General features: G+C 54.5%; 1 protein-coding gene across 6 annotated transcripts; it reads right to left on the reverse strand.

Annotated features, from left to right (window-relative positions):
- Positions 1-176: 176 nt before the first annotated feature.
- Positions 177-15,795, reverse strand: TAFA3 (TAFA chemokine like family member 3). Of its 6 annotated transcripts, none has more exons than XM_033080366.1 (5): positions 15,710-15,795; positions 10,933-11,017; positions 3,781-3,930; positions 2,768-2,892; positions 177-1,456 (listed from the first exon to the last, which is right to left on the reverse strand). In XM_033080366.1, exons 2-5 carry the CDS (start codon positions 10,964-10,966, stop codon positions 1,445-1,447), a joined length of 321 nt encoding a protein of 106 aa, XP_032936257.1. In that variant the 5' UTR covers positions 10,967-11,017; positions 15,710-15,795; the 3' UTR covers positions 177-1,444. The 6 variants fall into 6 exon arrangements, with proteins under 6 accessions (XP_032936257.1, XP_032936252.1, XP_032936256.1 ...); XM_033080361.1 differs by lacking the exon at positions 15,710-15,795 and adding an exon at positions 10,549-10,667 and having other exon boundaries at positions 10,933-11,020; XM_033080365.1 differs by lacking the exon at positions 15,710-15,795 and adding an exon at positions 10,739-10,812 and having other exon boundaries at positions 10,933-11,020.
- Positions 15,796-18,198: the final 2,403 nt, after the last annotated feature.

Here is an 18,198-nt window from a genome sequence, read left to right on the forward strand (position 1 = left end):
CTAATCAGTCTTTGCTGGCCACAACAGGCTTTCAGCTCCCACCTAGAGTCACCACCGAACAACCTGGTTGGGATTGGAATGGCCAGGGCAGTCCCCAGCCCCTTCACCTCAGATTCAGCAGCATGAGAAACACTCTCAGAGCCCCCCTTTGCTGCTGAGTGAAAAGATTCTTTGCAGAGATTAAAATTAATTTATTATTTCACAGTTTGGTATTTACATCACATCTGGAGAGGGTATTACATACCCCATTACAAAAACGTCTCAATAATGAGTCCTGTGGTGGGAGCCAGGGCAGGAGGCAGCAAACACCAGTGACCCTCTCACTGCCATGGCCCCACATCATCTCCAGCCCCTCCTGCACCAGCACATCCCCAGCAGGGTCCCAGAGCAGTCACAGAGCAGGGCTGGAGGTGTTGGTCCCATAGCCCCAGGGTCCCAAGCACTCTGACATCAGGGGCACAGAGCTCACATCCTTCCCACCCTGAGCTGCTGCACCTCAGGAAATGGCATGTCCTGGAGAAGGTCATGAGCTCAGGGCCAGGAGGTGGTACATTTTTCTTTATTTTGGATTACTGCAACAAAATGTGGCTCAGTCTGAGGCTCTGTCTGGGCACCTGCATGCCCCAGACACCCCAGAGTTGCAGAGAGAGAGATCCCCTCACACAACTCTGAAATTCAATTGCAAACACAAGCAGAAACTCAGTGCCTGGGACTTGCATGGTGGAAAACATTAAATTTGCAACCTTATTAATGCAATTACCGAGGAAGGAGCAACCAGCAGCATGCGCCATGGAGACATCTCACCGTCCCTGGGGGCCAACAGTGTGTCAGACACCCTCTGACCACATCTGCTGCATGTGCATGGCAGGAAGGCAGCGGGGCAGGGAAAGCTCAGTGCTCCGAGGGCTGAGCAGCCCCCAGTGACTCAGGATCAGGCTGGAGCTCAGCAGCTGCTCCGAGGAACCCCAGGGCCAGGAGCCACATGGGGAAAGATTTCACAAAGCCATTGACTTCCTGATTCCTGACTGCAACTTGGATTCAGGGAAAGGCAACTCACAGCAATGATTTCAGCTATTCAGATTAAAGAACCTTTTGGAGGCCTGCTGCCTGTCTGTCTCTGTATTGTCAACAGCTCTTACATAGTGGGAGTATTTTATGTAGGAGGCTTGGAGAACGAGCCCATTTCTTGGTTGGTGTCCACAGAAAAGGAGGAAACTGTGGAGTGAGGGGATTCTGGCAGCTGCACTGGGGTCCCTGCCTGCAGCTCCACGGCAGCTGGGCTCAGCGGATGCTCCGGTCCAGCAGCTGTCACAGTCCTGCTGATGGGTGCAGGATGGTAGCCCTGGAGCATCCCAGCTCTGCAGGCACTGGGCACATCCTGCTGCTCACGGGAGCACCAGGACCCACGCCAAGGCTGGTCAGCCAGGGCCACGCTGCACAGAGGCTATCGAGTGACCTGCAGGGGAGAGGAGAAGTTATCCAATGCATCCCGCTGATTCCCCATCTGTGAATGATCAGCAAACAGCCTGAAGAGGTGCCAATAAGGTTTGCTCTTTGCTTTCATTTAATGGAGTGCCCATTCCAAATGTTGGCTTATGGATGGTTTGTGATTTCTGTGCTCTGGCTGCAGCTCCCACTGAGGTCTGTCTGCACAGGGGACTGAGATGCAAATCCTGCCCTTTGGCACCATTCCAAAGTCACTGAAATCACCCAAAGTCACCAGAAATCCTTTTGAAAACATGGGGCTGTGTTTCCAAACTGCCACTTCCCTGAGGAGGGCATGGCACCCAAAAGGAGGTTGGCCATGGAGGGGTCTGCAGGATGAGGCAGGAGAGCAGCAGCTCCCGAGTCCCACTCCCATTCCAGACAGGAATGGTTCCAGTGAGAATTCAAGACAGCAAAGCCAGAGCAGAGGCTTTGGCCTAAGTTAGTAGCTGGGGGAAACCAATGAAGCAACACTAAAAGGGGAAAAAGACAACCAGCTGAATGTAATGCTGCAATTACTGGTCAGTGATGGATGCTCAGGGAGGGAGGAACCTTTTTGGATGTCCACAGAAACACCTCAGGATGAAAGTGCTTTCTGTGCACAAAAATAACAGCAGAAATGAAAAAAATCCCGACGTGGCTTAATACAATAATTTTGTGGTGGGGGATGTGGGGCGAGGAAAATGAAAGCATAAGGAATAATTACACTCAACAGTATGAACAATGATTACAAAATTATGCAACTGATTAGCCATGGCATATATGTAATTACTAATGAGTTTGATAAAATTTTAATTACACCTTGTTCTTTGGGGCATTCAGCAAGCCACAAAAATAATAATCGTGTAGTGCTCTGTCACAAATGATTGCCTCAGACAGGGAACAGGGACACATTCAGGGCTGTGCCACTGGGTTGGGAAGGGCAACCTGCTGCCCTGGGAAGAAACCCAGCCACCGTGGGAGACCTGGGACGTTACAGAGACACACCTAGGATGTCTGCCCAGGGACTGAGCCATCCAGCACCAAGCCACCCAAAAGAATTATCAGTTGGAAAAGCTGTGGCATCCACTCAGGTTGTGGTACACCTGCCAGCCCCTCCAGCAGCAGTGACAAGGGCACAGCCTGGACCCTCTGCTCTGCTTCACTGACTCCTTACCAAGCTGCTCCTGAAGGAGCTGGAGCTCTCTCCTTCCCCACAGAATGTGTGTGCACTTCTGGGTTTTGCTTGCCCCCGGCTGGGGAAGGCACAGCTGGGTTCCCCCATCACCTGCCAGGGACGAACCTTGGTCGTCTTCACTTTGTTGCCACTGCTGCAGCTCCATCCCGAGAGGTCAGGCAGCACTTTGCATTCCTCCCCTTGGAGACACGGCTCCATCTGGCACCACCACTTCTGCAGCACGATGGAGGCTGGGGGACACGAGGGAGGGGATCAGCGGCCCGGCTGTGACACCAGGGGATACAGCCCCTCTCTCCAGCACAGCTCACACCAAGGAGCCCTGGCCAAGGAGCTGCTCCTCACCTGCCTGACCCAACTGCTCCACCTGCCTCCAGAACACCCTGCTTTCTCTCACTGCCCCAGGAAAAAAGAGCCCAGTGTCCTCACTCCCAGCGAGAGCAGTGCTGTTCAATAACCTGTGTCAGGCTCCTCTTACAGAATAAAGGGATTGCCCCCACCACTCTGCTCTATTAGGGTCTTGTGAGTCATGCCTCCAGTTTGGGCAACCAGAGCGGGCTCTCTCATAGTTGGGAACAATATGACCTGAGCAGCTGGGGACAACAAGAGCCTTTCCTGACAATTCATTCTGGCATTACTTAGTGTTGCACAGAACTGCAGCCCCAGGGCATTGGCTGTCAGGCAAATCAATACCATGCTGTCAGGGGCTGGCGGTGCTCCTGATAACTCTTTGGTCATGGCATTCAATAAAACACACACAGTTTGAGTTTTGCTTGGTGCTCCTCACAGGCAAAGGTGCTGCATGGCTGGAATCACATCCAGGCTTCCAGCAGGGTGAGGAGACGTGCAGGGATCAGTGCTGCAGACCTGACCCCAGCACAGTGAGGCTGGAACCCCAGTAACTCCCCCACAGCACACAGCCCAGGGCTGCTCAGAGTGGAGTATCACAGCCACACCAACTGTGTTAGTGTCCCCAAAATGTGCCCCCTTCCCCACTGCTCTGCTGCAGGATCCCTGGGCAGGGACACGGACAGGGGGATGGACATCCCACACCAGCTGTACCACATGTAAAGATGAGGTCAGGGATTGAAAAAGGTGGAGTTGCACCACGGGGCACTCACCGTCCACGCAGGAGGGAGCTGCCCGTGTTGTCCCTGCCACCTGTCCCGGGAAACAGGAGCATTTCACCGTCTGCGAGCGCTCCTCGATCTTGTTCCTATTGCAGCACCGGTGAGCGGCGATCACTTCGCACGTGCCGGGCTCCACGTGCACTGCAGGAGGAGAAACGGCCACCTCAGGCCTCAGAGACCTCGGGCCATGGGCTGCCCAGTGCCTTGAGCAGAGACCCCAGACCACCTGCTGCCCAGTGCCCTTCCGTGAGCTGCTGTGAGCTGTGCCCAAGGCCCTGGGAGAGTCCGGGGTGTGCGGCGCTGGCCCAGCCTCAGGAACCAGCCAGGGCTGCTGGTGACACGCAGGTGTCTGGGCACAGCATCTTCCCAGCACACCTGTCAGGAGAAGTGGTGACTCCTGCTCCACACCTCTTGCATCTGAGCTCCAGCTCCCAACAGCTCTCACACCCATACCACCCTCCAAAACTGATCCCCTCTTGCCACAGCTAAGCCAAGAGCTTTATTGAAACTAATTATTGAAACTAATGAGCACATCAGCTAATTGCAGCTGATAATGACATGCACTCTGCTACAAAAGGGGATGGTGCATTGTGCTGCTTTTGGCTTCAAGCAGAGCACCACCACCTCCCACCCCGCTACAGCCAAAGCCTCCAGCTCGCCATCACCCACCCTCTGCCTGGAGAAGGAAGGATCAGGATGGGTTTCCACCCTGCAGTGGCAGAGAAATGTCATGGTGTTCATCAGCAATCCAAGCTGCTCTGCTGCTCCCCCTCCCAGTGCCATTAAAATATTAAGGAAAATAGAAAGCTACTGTGTTGGCTGATCGCCTCTGGGATCAGAGTTTAGAGCTGGTTAGCATCTCAAATCAGTGCTTCGGCTGGGTAATGGCCCACACAAGCACAATACAAATCAGCCAGAAAGGGCTGAGAGACTTCATTCCCATGACCCCAGAGATCCGTGCAGGTCCTGCTTAATGAGCACTGGAGGAGCAGTGCAGAGCCACACACGGGCACGCCTCGGGTCCTGTGGGTCACCAGGAACAGGCTTCCATTCCCTAGCAAACAGGAACCAGGCTGGGCAGAGGACAGGAAAGCTGCATTCCGGCAGTGTGGCATCCCAAAACACACCTGCCTGCAGGTAAGCAGGCATCAGGGCATCCCTTGGCTCAGACACCTCCCACATTCCGGAGTGCAGGAGCTGTCCCCAGAGGGAAGGTTTGGAAGGAGGTGCAAGCAGGACGTGCAGGGCTGTGTGGAACGATGTGTGCTGCCGCTGCAGGGAGCTGAGAACACTCTGTCCCCTCCCAGCACATCCCTGCTCTGACCCACCCTGCATTTGCCCCATCCTGCCCCAGCTCCCAGCTCTGCCTCACCCCCGGTCACTGCTGGAGTGTCCTGCTGGGGATGCCATCCACCCCAGTGACACCAGGACAGCTGGCCCGTGTCACAGCCAGTGCCACCTTGGCAGGTCCCCACACCCACCAGCAAACACTGCCCAGCTTTGGGAACGCAGCCACTTCGCCTCTCCAAGGAAAGCTGAGGGAAATGGGATCTCTCTCCCACCGCTGGGGGAAACACTTTTGTCTTGCAGACATTTTTTCACATCCCTGCTCGGAAAAGCTCGTCTAAGTGTAAAGGCCTGGCCTGTGCCAGCGGGGCATGGCTGCACCAGCTCCAGCCAAAGCACTCCCTGCCCTCCTGCTCCCACCGTGTCTGAGCGCCAGACAGGAGACACAGAGGATGTGAGAGCTGCCCCAGGACACAGCCCTGTGCCCTGCACCCACCACACACAGGCACAGTGGGCTGCACAATCACCATGCCTTTAATTTTCTTTATTTATTGCTATTTCATGGTAATTTTCTTTTAATGAACCCTTACTTTCATTTCTGTCCATAATAATTACACAACTATTATATGGAATATTTTGTAATAGCATCTCTGGCCACAAATGTTATCTTCGACTTGAAATGCCATCGTAATAATGAATTCCATTCTTTTTGCATAAAGAAATTGTAGACTTCGGTGAAAGTGAAAAGGAAAGCAATTATTTGAAGAGCAAACATGACTGTTTTGCCCTTTTTTTATGCTTCATGGGATTTTTCAGATAATCTGAGAAAGAAGTAGAGATCCTTGGGTTTGGCTGCCTATGAACCCACATTACTGTCACTCTGCGGTCCAGGACCACAAGGAGTCACTCTTCCACCCCGTGCATCTCACCGGGGAATTTTACACCCTCAAACCTCAGTGTTAACACGTAGTTATGGTTTTGACTCATTTTCAGAAAAGCCTCATTAGCAGAGCTCTTCCCGGGAGAGCTGCCCAGGCAACCCCTTGCTCCCTTGCATTCCTGCTCTCCGGCTGCTCATTTTCAGCTAATTTTCAAAGGCTCAGCCGAGGGGGAGCCAGGCAGAACTGAGAAATCGCTCATTACAACCATGCAATAGCAGTTTGCTAACGTGTCAAAGCCCTTTTAATTTGCTCAGAAAGGTGCAGCTCAGAGATAAAGAGAAATTTGACTCCCTCTGCCTTACTGCAGTTAGCTGAGTGTGGGGCACTGCGGTGCTGGACCTGCAGCCTCAGAGTCCCTGCCCAGGAGGAGCTGCCTGTGTGGGGCAGGTACCCCACAGCCCTAACACAGCCCCACTGTCCTGGCACAGCCCCACTGCCCCTAACACAGCCCCTGGCACAGCCCCACAGCCCCTGGCACAGCCCCACTGCCCCAGCACAGCCCCACAGCCCCTAACACAGCCCCACTGTCCTGGCACAGCCCCTGGCACAGCCCCACTGCCCCTGGCACAGCCCCACTGCCCCTAACACAGCCCCACTGCCCCTGGCACAGCCCCACTGCCCCTAACACAGCCCCACTGCCCCTGGCACAGCCCCTGGCACAGCCCCACAGCCCCTGGCACAGCCCCACTGCCCCTGGCACAGCCCCACTGTCCTGACACAGCCCCACAGCCCTGGCACAGCCCCACTGCCCCTAACACAGCCCCACTGTCCTGGCACAGCCCCACTGCCCCTGGCACAGCCCCACTGTCCTGGCACAGCCCCACTGCCCCTAACACAGCCCCACAGCCCCTAACACAGCCCCACTGTCCTGGCACAGCCCCACTGCCCCTAACACAGCCCCACAGCCCCTGGCACAGCCCCACTGCCCCTAGCACAGCCCCACTGCCCCTAACACAGCCCCACTGCCCCTGGCACAGCCCCACTGCCCCCTCGGGGCACACACAGCCCCTGGCACAGCCCCACAGCCCCTAACACAGCCCCACAGCCCTGGCACAGCCCCACAGCCCCTGGCACAGCCCCACTGCCCCTAACACAGCCCCACTGCCCTGACACAGCCCCACAGCCCCTGGCACAGCCCCAGAGCCCCTAACACAGCCCCACAGCCCCCTCGGGGCACACACAGCCTCACAGCAAGAGCTCTACTGATGGCATGCAGCCCCAGAACCCATCCTGCTCTCAGGTCACAAAATACTTCCATTTGCCTAAAGGTCGTAGAACTGTAGAATCAGAGAGTGGTTTGTATTGGAAAGGACCTTAAAAATCACCTTATTCCATCCCATGCCATGCAGGGACACCTTCCCCTTGACCAGGTTATTCCAAGCCCCATCCAGCCTGGCCTTGGACACTTCAGGAATGTGTTCAAGGGCACCCTGTGCCAGGGCCTCACCACCCTCACAGGGAAGAATTTCTTCTGAACATCTAATCAAAACCTGTCTCCTCCCAGTTCAAAGCCATTCCCCACTGCACTGCCTTGTGACCAGCTGGCACGCTGCTCTAGGACACGATGGCCCTGGAGATTTGTCCCTCAGGTGCCAGCCCCAGCCCTGGCAGCAGGACACACTGCATCCCCCTCCCAGGCCGTGGCATTTGAGCAGAGCTGACTGCCCATGGGGTAAGGGCCATCCCAGCTGGGATAAAGCACCTCAGCTCAGGCACACCAGATTCACTTGTCTCCCCAGCCCTGCAGGCAACTGGACTGTGCCAGACCCCAGCGTGCACAGGAGTTTGGGGTTTGTAACTGAGAGCAAAGAAATCCCTCTGCCTCAAAACGGTGATTCCCAGGACGTCAGCAGCAGACACTGCTGTTCCCTCGCTGCAGAGGAGATGAGCATCCCCAGGAGGGATCCAGCAGGAGAGAGGAGCCAGAGCTTTCATGTCCCACCCCTGGAAATGCGAGCAGGGAGGGTGAGCCCTCGTGCAGCGCGAGCAGCGGGCTCAGAGCTCCCTGCAGCTGCTTCTCCTTTTGCTGAGCAGCAGGAAACTTGGAACAAAATGCGTATCAGATGGATGGTGTGTTTAACACCGACAGCAGGAAACCTCCCGGGAGCCTGGGATAAGTTCCAGAGCTTCTGGCATGCTTCTCCCTCCCATTTAACTGGTATTTCCCCACTGGAACCCTTTTTGAAAAGACACAGCTTATCTCGTGGAGCCATAAAAGAATTTTAAGAGCAAAAGGCTTTTGAATCCTGCATGCAAAAATAAAATAAAAATGCTGTCCTACTCTGGTTGACCTTTAAATGAGCAGCAGAACATGGGGTTTTTATGGCATAACCTGAAATGACACAATTTGAGCGTCTCAGGGAGCGTGGGCACAACTCCACATGCTCAGTGTAAAATACTGTGAAGAGCTACAAAATGAAGAGAAGTTGGATGCATGTAAGTGCCAGGCAATGCCCAGAGAACCTAATTTCCCAAAAGAAAAAACCGCAGCTGATTTAAATCTCTTTTACTTCTGCTTCAGGCTGAGTGATGAACAGAAATAAAGGCAAAGACAGCCCTTTGATTATCAGCATTAGAAGGTGCTGGGGCTGCTTTGGTGGGAGTTGGATCCAGACATTCCAGCCTTGCTCATCACTAAGACCTCACCGTGTTACACAGGGGATTAAACTGCTGGTGAATCACTCATCACCAAGGAGTCTCCTGTTCTGTTTCCAAATGACTGTGCTTGATTCATGCGGCTCTTTAAATCCAACCACACTCTGCAGGAAGCAGCGCTTTCCTTGGACAGAGCAGCATCTCCACGTGCTGGTGGGCACAGGGGATCTCAGGCACACGGTATGATTGGTGTGAAGGGCCAGGAGTTGGACTTAATGATCCTTGTGGGTCTCCTGCAACTCAAGATATTCCGTAATTCTATTATCAGATCTGGTTGCCACAGTAAGATGTGCAAACAGAGGGTTTGCATGTGGACTCTCTCTTCAAGAAATGTGTAAGTTTGAGATCACAATTAAAGATCTTCCTCTGCTATTGATAATTTTGAGGTGGTTTTACCTGTGAATAAACACAATTCTTTAATGGGATGAAAGCTCTGGATGTATCTGTCCCTCAGCATCTCTGATTCTGGGAGGTCTCAGGCATCAGTGACACAGTTCAACTCCACACAGAAACATAACTGCAGCTTCCCCGGACACAAATGTCACTGCCACTGAGAATGCAGCATTATGAAAGCAGCATTATCATGCAGCATTATGTTTCAAACACAACCTTCACTGAAACCTGTCCCAAATGCAGCAACAACAGGGCAGACAACAGGAGAGTAAAGCCCCTGAACTCAGCAAGCTCAGAGCTCACCTTGCTGCACTCCCTGCCATTACCAGGGCTACCTCCCACCAGAGCAGGCTGCTCAGAGCTCTGTGCAGCCTGGCCTTGGACACTTCCAAGGATGGGGTGTCCAGGGTTAGGACAAGGGAAAGGCAGGAAGCTGCTGACTGACTGGGTGAGGGAGTCACTCCAGAAGATGGGTTCTGGTTTTAAGCAATGGGGGTGGGGATTACAGGATTAGAACTGCTTTAACTGTCAGGCAAAAATGACAGAAATAGGACAGGGTCAGGTGTGGGGTCAATCAAGAGCACGAATGGTTTCAAATTAACCCATAAATGCCCTTTCCAAGCAGAGGCACATGGAGCACACAGCAGGGCCCCAGGATCTGAGTGTTTGCCTGTGCTGCCAGGGGCACAGCTCTGCCAGTAAATTCAGTAACACCAGGACCACAGCAGCACCAGCATCCACCTCCCCATGTCCTCCCACCACGCTCCAAGGAGCCCCCAGGCCTGGATCCCCCCAGCCCATCAGGCTCCTGTGTGAGGGAGGATGGGCACAAAGGGCTGAGCACAACTCCTCAGATGCTTCTCTACTCCGGACACAAACTTCAACCATGGGTTCACATAAACCCGCGAAAAAATCACACCCATGCCACAAAGCAGCATCCCAATGCTCAGAGAGGAAATCTCAAATTCACAGTCGGTAATAACAAGTGAACATCTCAGAGCCACAGTGGTGTTTTACAGCAAGACTTTCAGTTCTACATCACTTTACATTTGTTCTGTCTTTCTATATGATCTTTGCAACCGGGGGATGGCAATTTTTATTTCTAATGAAAACCTGGAGAGTGTCCACCACATAACAAGCAGGGTTTGTGACACTCATAACAACTCGGGTGGAAAGATTTACATCCACTGCTCACAGAGCAAGAATTACTGCAGTAACAGATTCACAGATTTATCAGATGTATATATGGATCATAATATGTCTCAGATTTTGCTACAGACATGAACAAATTCCTTCTTTAACTCCTCAGACCATCCCAACTCACCAAGCCACATAATGAGTATTCACAACTCCTAACTCCAAGGAGCAGCTTTACAGCTTTACAGCTACATCCCGTGAAGACCCCAAAGTGCTACCATTGTCATGGGGACCCAGATGATTGCACAAGCATGTGACACATGCAGACAGGACCTTGTTCCCCTACCTGAGTGGCTTCTGTGATGATGCATGGAGGCCAGCGTCAGTCGTCCCCACAGCGTGGTAAGGCAGAGACTGAGCACCAAAACCCATTTGCTCAGGCTCTGTATATCTCTCTCACTCATTCTACCAAAAAGAAGAAGAGATATGTGGAGGAAGAGGGACTGAGGAGGGCTGGGAGGTGCAGATCCACTCACCAATGCTCCTGCACGCAGTGGTATGACTCCTGACCGTTGTGAGGACTGGGGTGTCCTGGCTGTGGGACATGGCCCTGGGAGATGATGTGATTCACCCACCACCCTCAGATGACCTCAGACTTCAGCAGCAGCACAGGCCATCTCAGCAGGACAGAAAGATCCCACCAGCAGTGGTAGTGGTGAGTGATGGTTACCTTTTGCTGGGGATTCACGCTCCCATCTGTGCATCTGCCAGCCTCAGGTGGGTCAGGTCTTTGCAAGGAGCAGACATCAGCACATCTGAAAGGAGAGAAAGGACATGGGCAGGGATACCTGCCATCAGTGCGAGCCACTGTGCTCCTGGGAGTGGCTGGGGACACCTGGGAATCCCACCAGCCCCAGTTCAGGACACACACTCAGGTGCAGGAGCATGTGCCCATCCCACCACTGAAATTTCTCCAGGAGCAGGTGCTACCCCTGGACAGACCAAAAACCTCTCTTGGCACCACACTGGCACCACTCCCACTCCAGGCAGCATGTGCTGGGAAGAAGCCAAGTTTTACATAATTTAGAGCCCCTAAGGAAAAATGTAAATCCCAAAAAGTTTTGTATTTTACTGCTGAGTTCTTTAAATATGTTCTCTTCACTATTTACAGCCACAGCCCTTCAGGCGGGAGCAGCTCTGGCGCTCTGCACAATGTCACTGCTTGGCTCCTGCCAAGGCACATGGTGACCCCCAGCCTCCACTATCTCCTCTGGGGTCTAACCAGGTCCACCAAACAGCCATTTCCCCCCTAAAATTTTAGTGCTGGATCATAACTTCCTAACAAGACGCCCCAAAGACGAGTGGTGATGACACTGAGGTTGGGGCCAGGGGTGCCCCTGTCCTGTGACAACCTTGCACCCACAGTCCCCTCCACGGGCAGTGCAGCGTTCCAGCAGCGCACTGGACAAACCCACACCTCTCAGAGAAGAAATCTTTGCTTTTCAACTGTGTTTGAAATTTCTACCTGCTCTGGACTATAAGACAGTGAAACCACTGAGTCCTCTAATGAAGATCCGGGACACAACATGCTGACGTTTTTAATCAAAACAAAGTGATTTGAAGGGGTAAAAAAGACATTTCTTGTTCTGAAGCATTTAAAAATGAATTTTCCTGTTTTCAACTGACATTTCAAAATGAAAAGTGCTTCATTCCAAAGTGATATTTTGCACTTTGATTCTCCCATCTGGAAAACAAAAATCAGAAAATGTCATCAAAAGTGTTGACATTTGCCCAGTAAAAAACAAAGATATATTGACAAACGCACATATTTTATGCTAAAAAATAATTTAGAGTAAGGAAATACTTCTAATTAATGCTGTGGGATGGTCAGCTTGGCCAGGAGCAGACTGAAGAGTGGCTGGCAGCATCCCACTTGCTGACTCCATCCCTGCCCACTGGGTGATGAGGGGCTGCCCCTGCTCCAGCCCCTCCATGGCCAGAAAGAGCCCAACAAGAAAACCCTTGCTCCTGGAGGTGATGTGATGGGCCTGTGAGACTGTGTCCTGCAAACCTGTGTTTAGGTGATCTCTGGTGCTGCAGCAGAACATGCTCTGCATGAGGCTTCTCAGAGAAGGATCATACAGCAGCCAGTGCTGCTGGACTCCCTTTGGAGACGTGACAGCCCACTGTGTAAATACTGATGTCAGCTTAAAACATGCACTATTTGCTCAATGACAAAGCAAACAGCTCTCTGAGAGCGGCTCAGTCCTTCACCTGAATCCAGAGCAGCGCGTGCCTCAGCGCTGCACGTGCCCTGCCCCTGGGTCACCCCTGTCCCCGGGTCACCCCTGTCCCCGGGTCACCCCTGCCCCTGGGTCATCCCTGTCCCCGGGTCACCCCTGTCCTTGGGTCACGCCTGGCCCTGGATCACTCCTGCCCCCGGGTCACCCCTGTCCCCGGCTCACCCCTGCCCCCGGGTCACCCCTGTCCCTGGGTCACCCCTGTCCCTGGGTCACCCCTGCCCCCGGGTCACGCCTGCCCCTGGGTCACCCCCACCCCCAGGTCACTCCTGCCCCTGGGTCACCCCCACCCCTGGGTCACCCCTGGCCCTGGGTCACCCCTGTCCTTGGGTCACGCCTGCCCCTGGGTCACCCCCACCCCCGGGTCACCCCTGCCCCTGGGTCACCCCTGTCCCTGGGTCACCCCATCCCCGGGTCACCCCTGTCCCTGGATCACTCCTGCCCCTGGGTCAGCCCTGTCCCTGGGTCACCCCCACCCCCGGGTCACCCCCACCCCCGGGTCACCCCTGTCCCTGGGTCACCCCTGCCCCCGGGTCACGCCTGCCCCTGGGTCACCCCCACCCCCAGGTCACTCCTGCCCCTGGGTCACCCCCACCCCCAGGTCACTCCTGCCCCTGGGTCACCCCCACCCTTGGGTCACGCCTGCCCCTGGGTCACCCCCACCCCCGGGTCACCCCTGTCCCCGGCTCACCCCTGCCCCTTGGTCACCCCTGCCCCCGGGTCACTCCTGTCCCTGGGTCACCCCTGTCCCTGGGTCACCCCTGCCCCACGCTGCCCCCCCAGGAGCTGTGTCCCAGCTGCACAAGCACGCAGCTGTCTCACCCATATGGGGCACATCCAGCCAGATGTGTGGACAGCAGACACAGTGCTAGTGCAGTTTTTACAACAGTGAGTCCCCAATGCCAACAAACCTCCCTTGTGCCTTCCAGCAGAGCAGGCTGGGCCCCATCAGGAGACCCCGATTTCCTGGCTGCTGCTCCATGCCAGGGGCACAGCCCAGCTCCCAGGCACCAGACCTGAGCCCCAGGGCACACAGCAGAGCCCCTCTGCAGGAGCCCATCTCCACGGGACCCTCCAGGCCAGGTGAGTTTACATCCCTAAACCTCACAGCTGGACCAAAAACCAAGCACTCCACTGGCTGCTCCATCCACAGAGGACAGCAACACGCTCCCATTAGCTCGGAAAGGCTGAGCTGTTTGCTATAGCCAAGGAAGCATAAATAAATTACGGTGTTATCAATAATGCAATCCACACTGTCCATGCCACACCCCGAAGGGAAGCCACTGAGCTGAGCAGGAGCCACGCTGGTGGTCAGAACACATGTTGCTCAGGGGAGCACGAGGACAAGGTGCCTCCAGTGCTCCATGCTGGCAGAGGCACTCAGAGCTCCCACTCATGCCCAAACTCCCATTAGAAAAAACAGCTCCGCAGAAATTGCTGTTTTGACAGTTACCAACCTCCAGTGTCATGAGATTACAACTACAAATGTTTGGTCTGACTTGAGATTTTTCAGCCTGGAACATCAGTGAAAAGAAGAGTGGTATTCTGGCATGTCAAAACACTTAATTTTGATTGAAAATCTCAGTATTCTCCATTCTGTTACATGCTGTTTGGAATTTTGTGGATTTTTTCACTAACAGTTTTTGTTGCTTTTGCCTTTTGGGTCTGAGATGGGACCTGAAGGAACTGTCAAGTTCCCCAATCTCTCAGACTATCAATCTCAGTTGCAACCAGTGTCCTTTTGCACATTTAATTTTAGCACTTAATCGAGACATAGTCACAGTGGTCCAGGCCCAAAGATGTGCTTATGGGGGCAGCATGAAGCATGTGCCCTCTGACCCGGCAAAGAGGTGGCCTGGGAGCACAGAGAAACACAAAGGACTCCGTCCCCCAAGCGGGCTCCTTCATCCTCTTCTCTACACTGATTTATTTCCAGCTTCTTGCTCATTCCTCCAGCATCTGCAGCATTTCCTTCCCAGCCAAGATGAGCAGAAGAGTTTTTAATTCCACCCAAGCATGGGCCTGTTCCTGCTCACTCACAGGTGGATCCCACTACCCCACTGCCCCTGGCATTTTGAAGGTCAGCTCTGCCAGCAGTCCAAACCTCAGCCTCATCGAGTGCCAGGATTGTTTCCCAAGGGATACAACACCTCACCTGTGCAGGCTCTTTGCTGGGGTGTGGGTGTCCCAGCACAGGTGAGCTCTTCCAGGTAAAGGGCACCCACACACTGAACAGCTGCCCAGGCCTCTCCCTGCAGCAAAAGGGATGAGCAGCAGGAGCCTCCTGCTTCCCTGCCTTGGCACCCACGGCATGGACAAACTCGTGACTCCAGAATGGACTGGTACAGCTCACGCTCTCCTCGGGCCACTGAGCCTCTGCTCGTGGTGATGGGGGCATCTGACCCATGCCCATCCTGTGCCCCTCGAGCCACCCCAGGAGCCACTGGCTCTCAGTGCCACTGCCCAACTGCAGCCTGGTTCTGGCCAGAGGCAAACCCATCCTGGCTGGAGGAGCTGCAGCAGAGAGGGAGGAAGCAGAGCAACATTAAAGCCCCCATCCCATCCTGTCCTGCTCAAGGCTTTGGCTGCAGGGACAGCTTGTGCTGAAGGCAGCAGCAGTTGGGATCCATGGCCCATTCCAGAGTAAAGGAGCATCCTTGGCTGCAGAACCTGGGATCGCTCCAGCACTGCTTTGCCTCCCAGAAAGGCGAGTGGCTTCGCAGGGCTGGTAAAACAGCATCCGTGACGAGCCCACTGCCGGAGCCGGTGCCGGACAGAGCCCTTCTGGGTCCGAACCCCCGCACAGCCCCGGGGCGGGCAGGAACCGTGGGCGCCGCTGCTGTCGGACCCGCCGGTGACGGGGCGCAGGGCAGAGCTGGCCCCGAGAAACTCACTGCAGGGGCCCTCCCGAGCCCCGCACCGGCACCGGGCAGCCCCGGAGGGCGACAGGGGACCGGGACACGCGGGGACCGGGCAGCGACGTGCGGCGGCCGGGCAGAGCCGGGAGCGCTGGACCCCACGGCGGAGCCGGGACCGGCACCCGGTGCCGCCGGTGCTCGCTTGCGCGCCGATCCCGGCGGCTCCCCGAGCCCGGCTGCCCGGCCCTCGTCGGGACTCAGCGTCCCCTCGGAGCGGCGCTCTGTTCCGCCACCGGAGCCGCCCCGGCGGTGCCGTCTCGTTCCCCCCCGCCAAACTTTCCGCACGTACCTGCCAGAGGCCTCGGTGCGGCCGGGGCCCGACGCTGCCCATGGCCGGGGGCCGCTCCGCTCCGCCGGTCAGCGCCGCCTCCGCGGGCCGCAGCCGCCGGGGGCCGCGGGCATCGCCGGGCGGCAGCGCGGGGCTGGGCGGGGGCGGCAGCGCGGAGCCGAGCGCAGCCCGGCGGAGCCGGAGCCGGCACGAAGGGGCGCAGCGCCGCCTGCTGCTGCTGCCACCGCCCGGGGACCGGCCCCGCGATCCCGGGCTGGCACCGGAGCCGGCTGCGCACCGAGGGCGCTGCCCCGCCCCGGTCAGCCCCGGTGCCCGTCAAGGCGGTCGGGGAGGAGGAAGGGGCAAGACGGAATTTACCGGAAAAATTACTTACACACACACAACCCCTTTTTCCCCTTGCCTTCCACCCCCCAACCCCCCCGGAAAAAAAAAAAAAAAGATAAAAAAAAGTGGGGGGAAGGCGTGTGATGGCCCCGCGAGCTCCGAAGGATATGGAATGGTGATGGGATGGACGGACGGACAGTCAGCCAGACTGAGTGCTGGCCCTGGCATTCTCCTCCACAAAGGATGAGCCTGGTAAGAGCTAATTTACCCAAAAACTAATTTCCCCCGCCAAAAAAGGTGTGATGGTTACGGGATGAGGGGACCCAAGTTTCCAGTATCCGCAACAAACCAAGTTTGGAAAGCGAAGGAGCTGCCCAAGAAAACCCTACCAAGATTTCCTCATGTATCCTTAGTGATAAAGCCTACTCTGTCACGTGCCTGGAATTCTTCTGTACCTTTCAGGTGAGCAACCAGCCTTTTTAATTTTTCAGGAAGAAAACCCATGGGTTGAGGCTTGGGATGCAAGAAGTGTTAGGGGCAAATGGTTATGCAGAGGCCCAGTACAATCAACTTATCTGCAGCTGCTAATAGGCAGAAGGGTACAAATTATTTTATTAGAGCTGGAAAAAGCAGAACTCCTGACATTTTATTCCTGGGGAAGGTTTATTGAACCCTGTTTTCAGTGGATCACTGAATTAAAATTCAAGTTGATTTATCCCCTTTATCTGAGGAGGCCCCAGTGCCCCAGGCTGTCTCTGAGGATTTTGTTCCCTTTTCAGAAGGTTTTGCTGACAACAGGGAATTCCACTGCAGATTCCCAGACTGTCAAAACAGTGGTCCAGGGAGAGGGTCTCTGGGAAGCCTGGGCACTGCTGCAAAAGCAGGGAGAAGTCCTGCTCCCTGCATCCTCTGGAATGAGGGACTGAGCTTCCAAACTGAAAAGCAAGTTCCCCAAAGGCTCCATAAATTCCAGTGAATGTTATTGTTATACATTTATTCTTCTTCTTCGGTATATCTCCTGTCAGGTAATATTAAATGAGACCAGGAGGCTCCAGAAGACTTTAAGAGCAGAATTGCGAATGAAGATCCCTGGGGAGATATGAAAATGGCATGGAAAATTTTGAAGCAGCAGAGGGGGAAAAGCCAAGTGACCCAAGGAGGTGAATGTGCCCCTTCCCCCCTCCCCTCTGCAGGGAGAGGAAAGGGTAACACCCTCTGGGAATCCTCACCAAATCCAGGTCGTGGGCTCTGGCAAACACTGATGTCCTCACCTGCAGAGAGGTCACAGACACGCCCGGAGCAGCAGCGCTCCAAAGGCTTCTCTGCACTCCAGCAGAAACAGACAGGGAATAAAGATGTGTGGTTGCAATCAAATTATCCCTTCAAAGAAATAACAATAAACGCTGAACTTCCCAATTACAGGGGACACACAAACCTTGGAAACCATTAAGAACCACTTCTTCTGTTGATGAATTATCCAGAGTGCACAGAGCTATTTGCTGAGCTTCCCTGTATTATGCTAATTATAAATTAATATATTACTCATTACACAGTCAGGCTCTACAGTCAACTAATGCAGTGCTGCAGCCTGTTTTAAAACATCCTCTGGTACTTTTATGATCTAGATCTTTAATTTACTTCTATTCTGGCTTAAATGCCACCAACATGTCACTCACAAAGAAATATCCCTGGCTCTATCCTACCTCCTCTGGGGCTCAGCAACATAGATGAAAGATGAAACTTAGAAAGGCTTTTTCAATACTGAGCAGTTGCATGAGAAATTAACTAAAATAGCATAATTTAAGATGAATTCCTATGTTACTAATTATTAAATCATGGTTTATCATGGCAGCAAGCTGGAATGCTTCTCCTGAAGCTGTGCCCATGGAAAGTGAGTACCTGACACCCCGATGCTCAGGGAGGGCACTTTGGGTGAGAAGGGAGAGAGGGAAAGCATGAGCATCCCATTCCCAGAGGGATGGGCAGAGCGAAGGGCAGAGCTGCTGGCATCCGAAGTCGCTGTTTTCTGCTGTTGGCCTCCCCTGAACTGTTTAATCTGACTCTGTCTACAGCATCTGCATCCCCACGCTTGTGCCAGGCAACCGTGTGAAGGGGAACATCAGCCTGGTAAATAAGGAGAAAGCTTCACACGGATCTGTGTGGCA

This window comes from Catharus ustulatus, chromosome 25, assembly GCF_009819885.2.
Source record: "Catharus ustulatus isolate bCatUst1 chromosome 25, bCatUst1.pri.v2, whole genome shotgun sequence".
In the NCBI taxonomy this organism is placed as follows: Eukaryota; Metazoa; Chordata; class Aves; order Passeriformes; family Turdidae; genus Catharus; species Catharus ustulatus.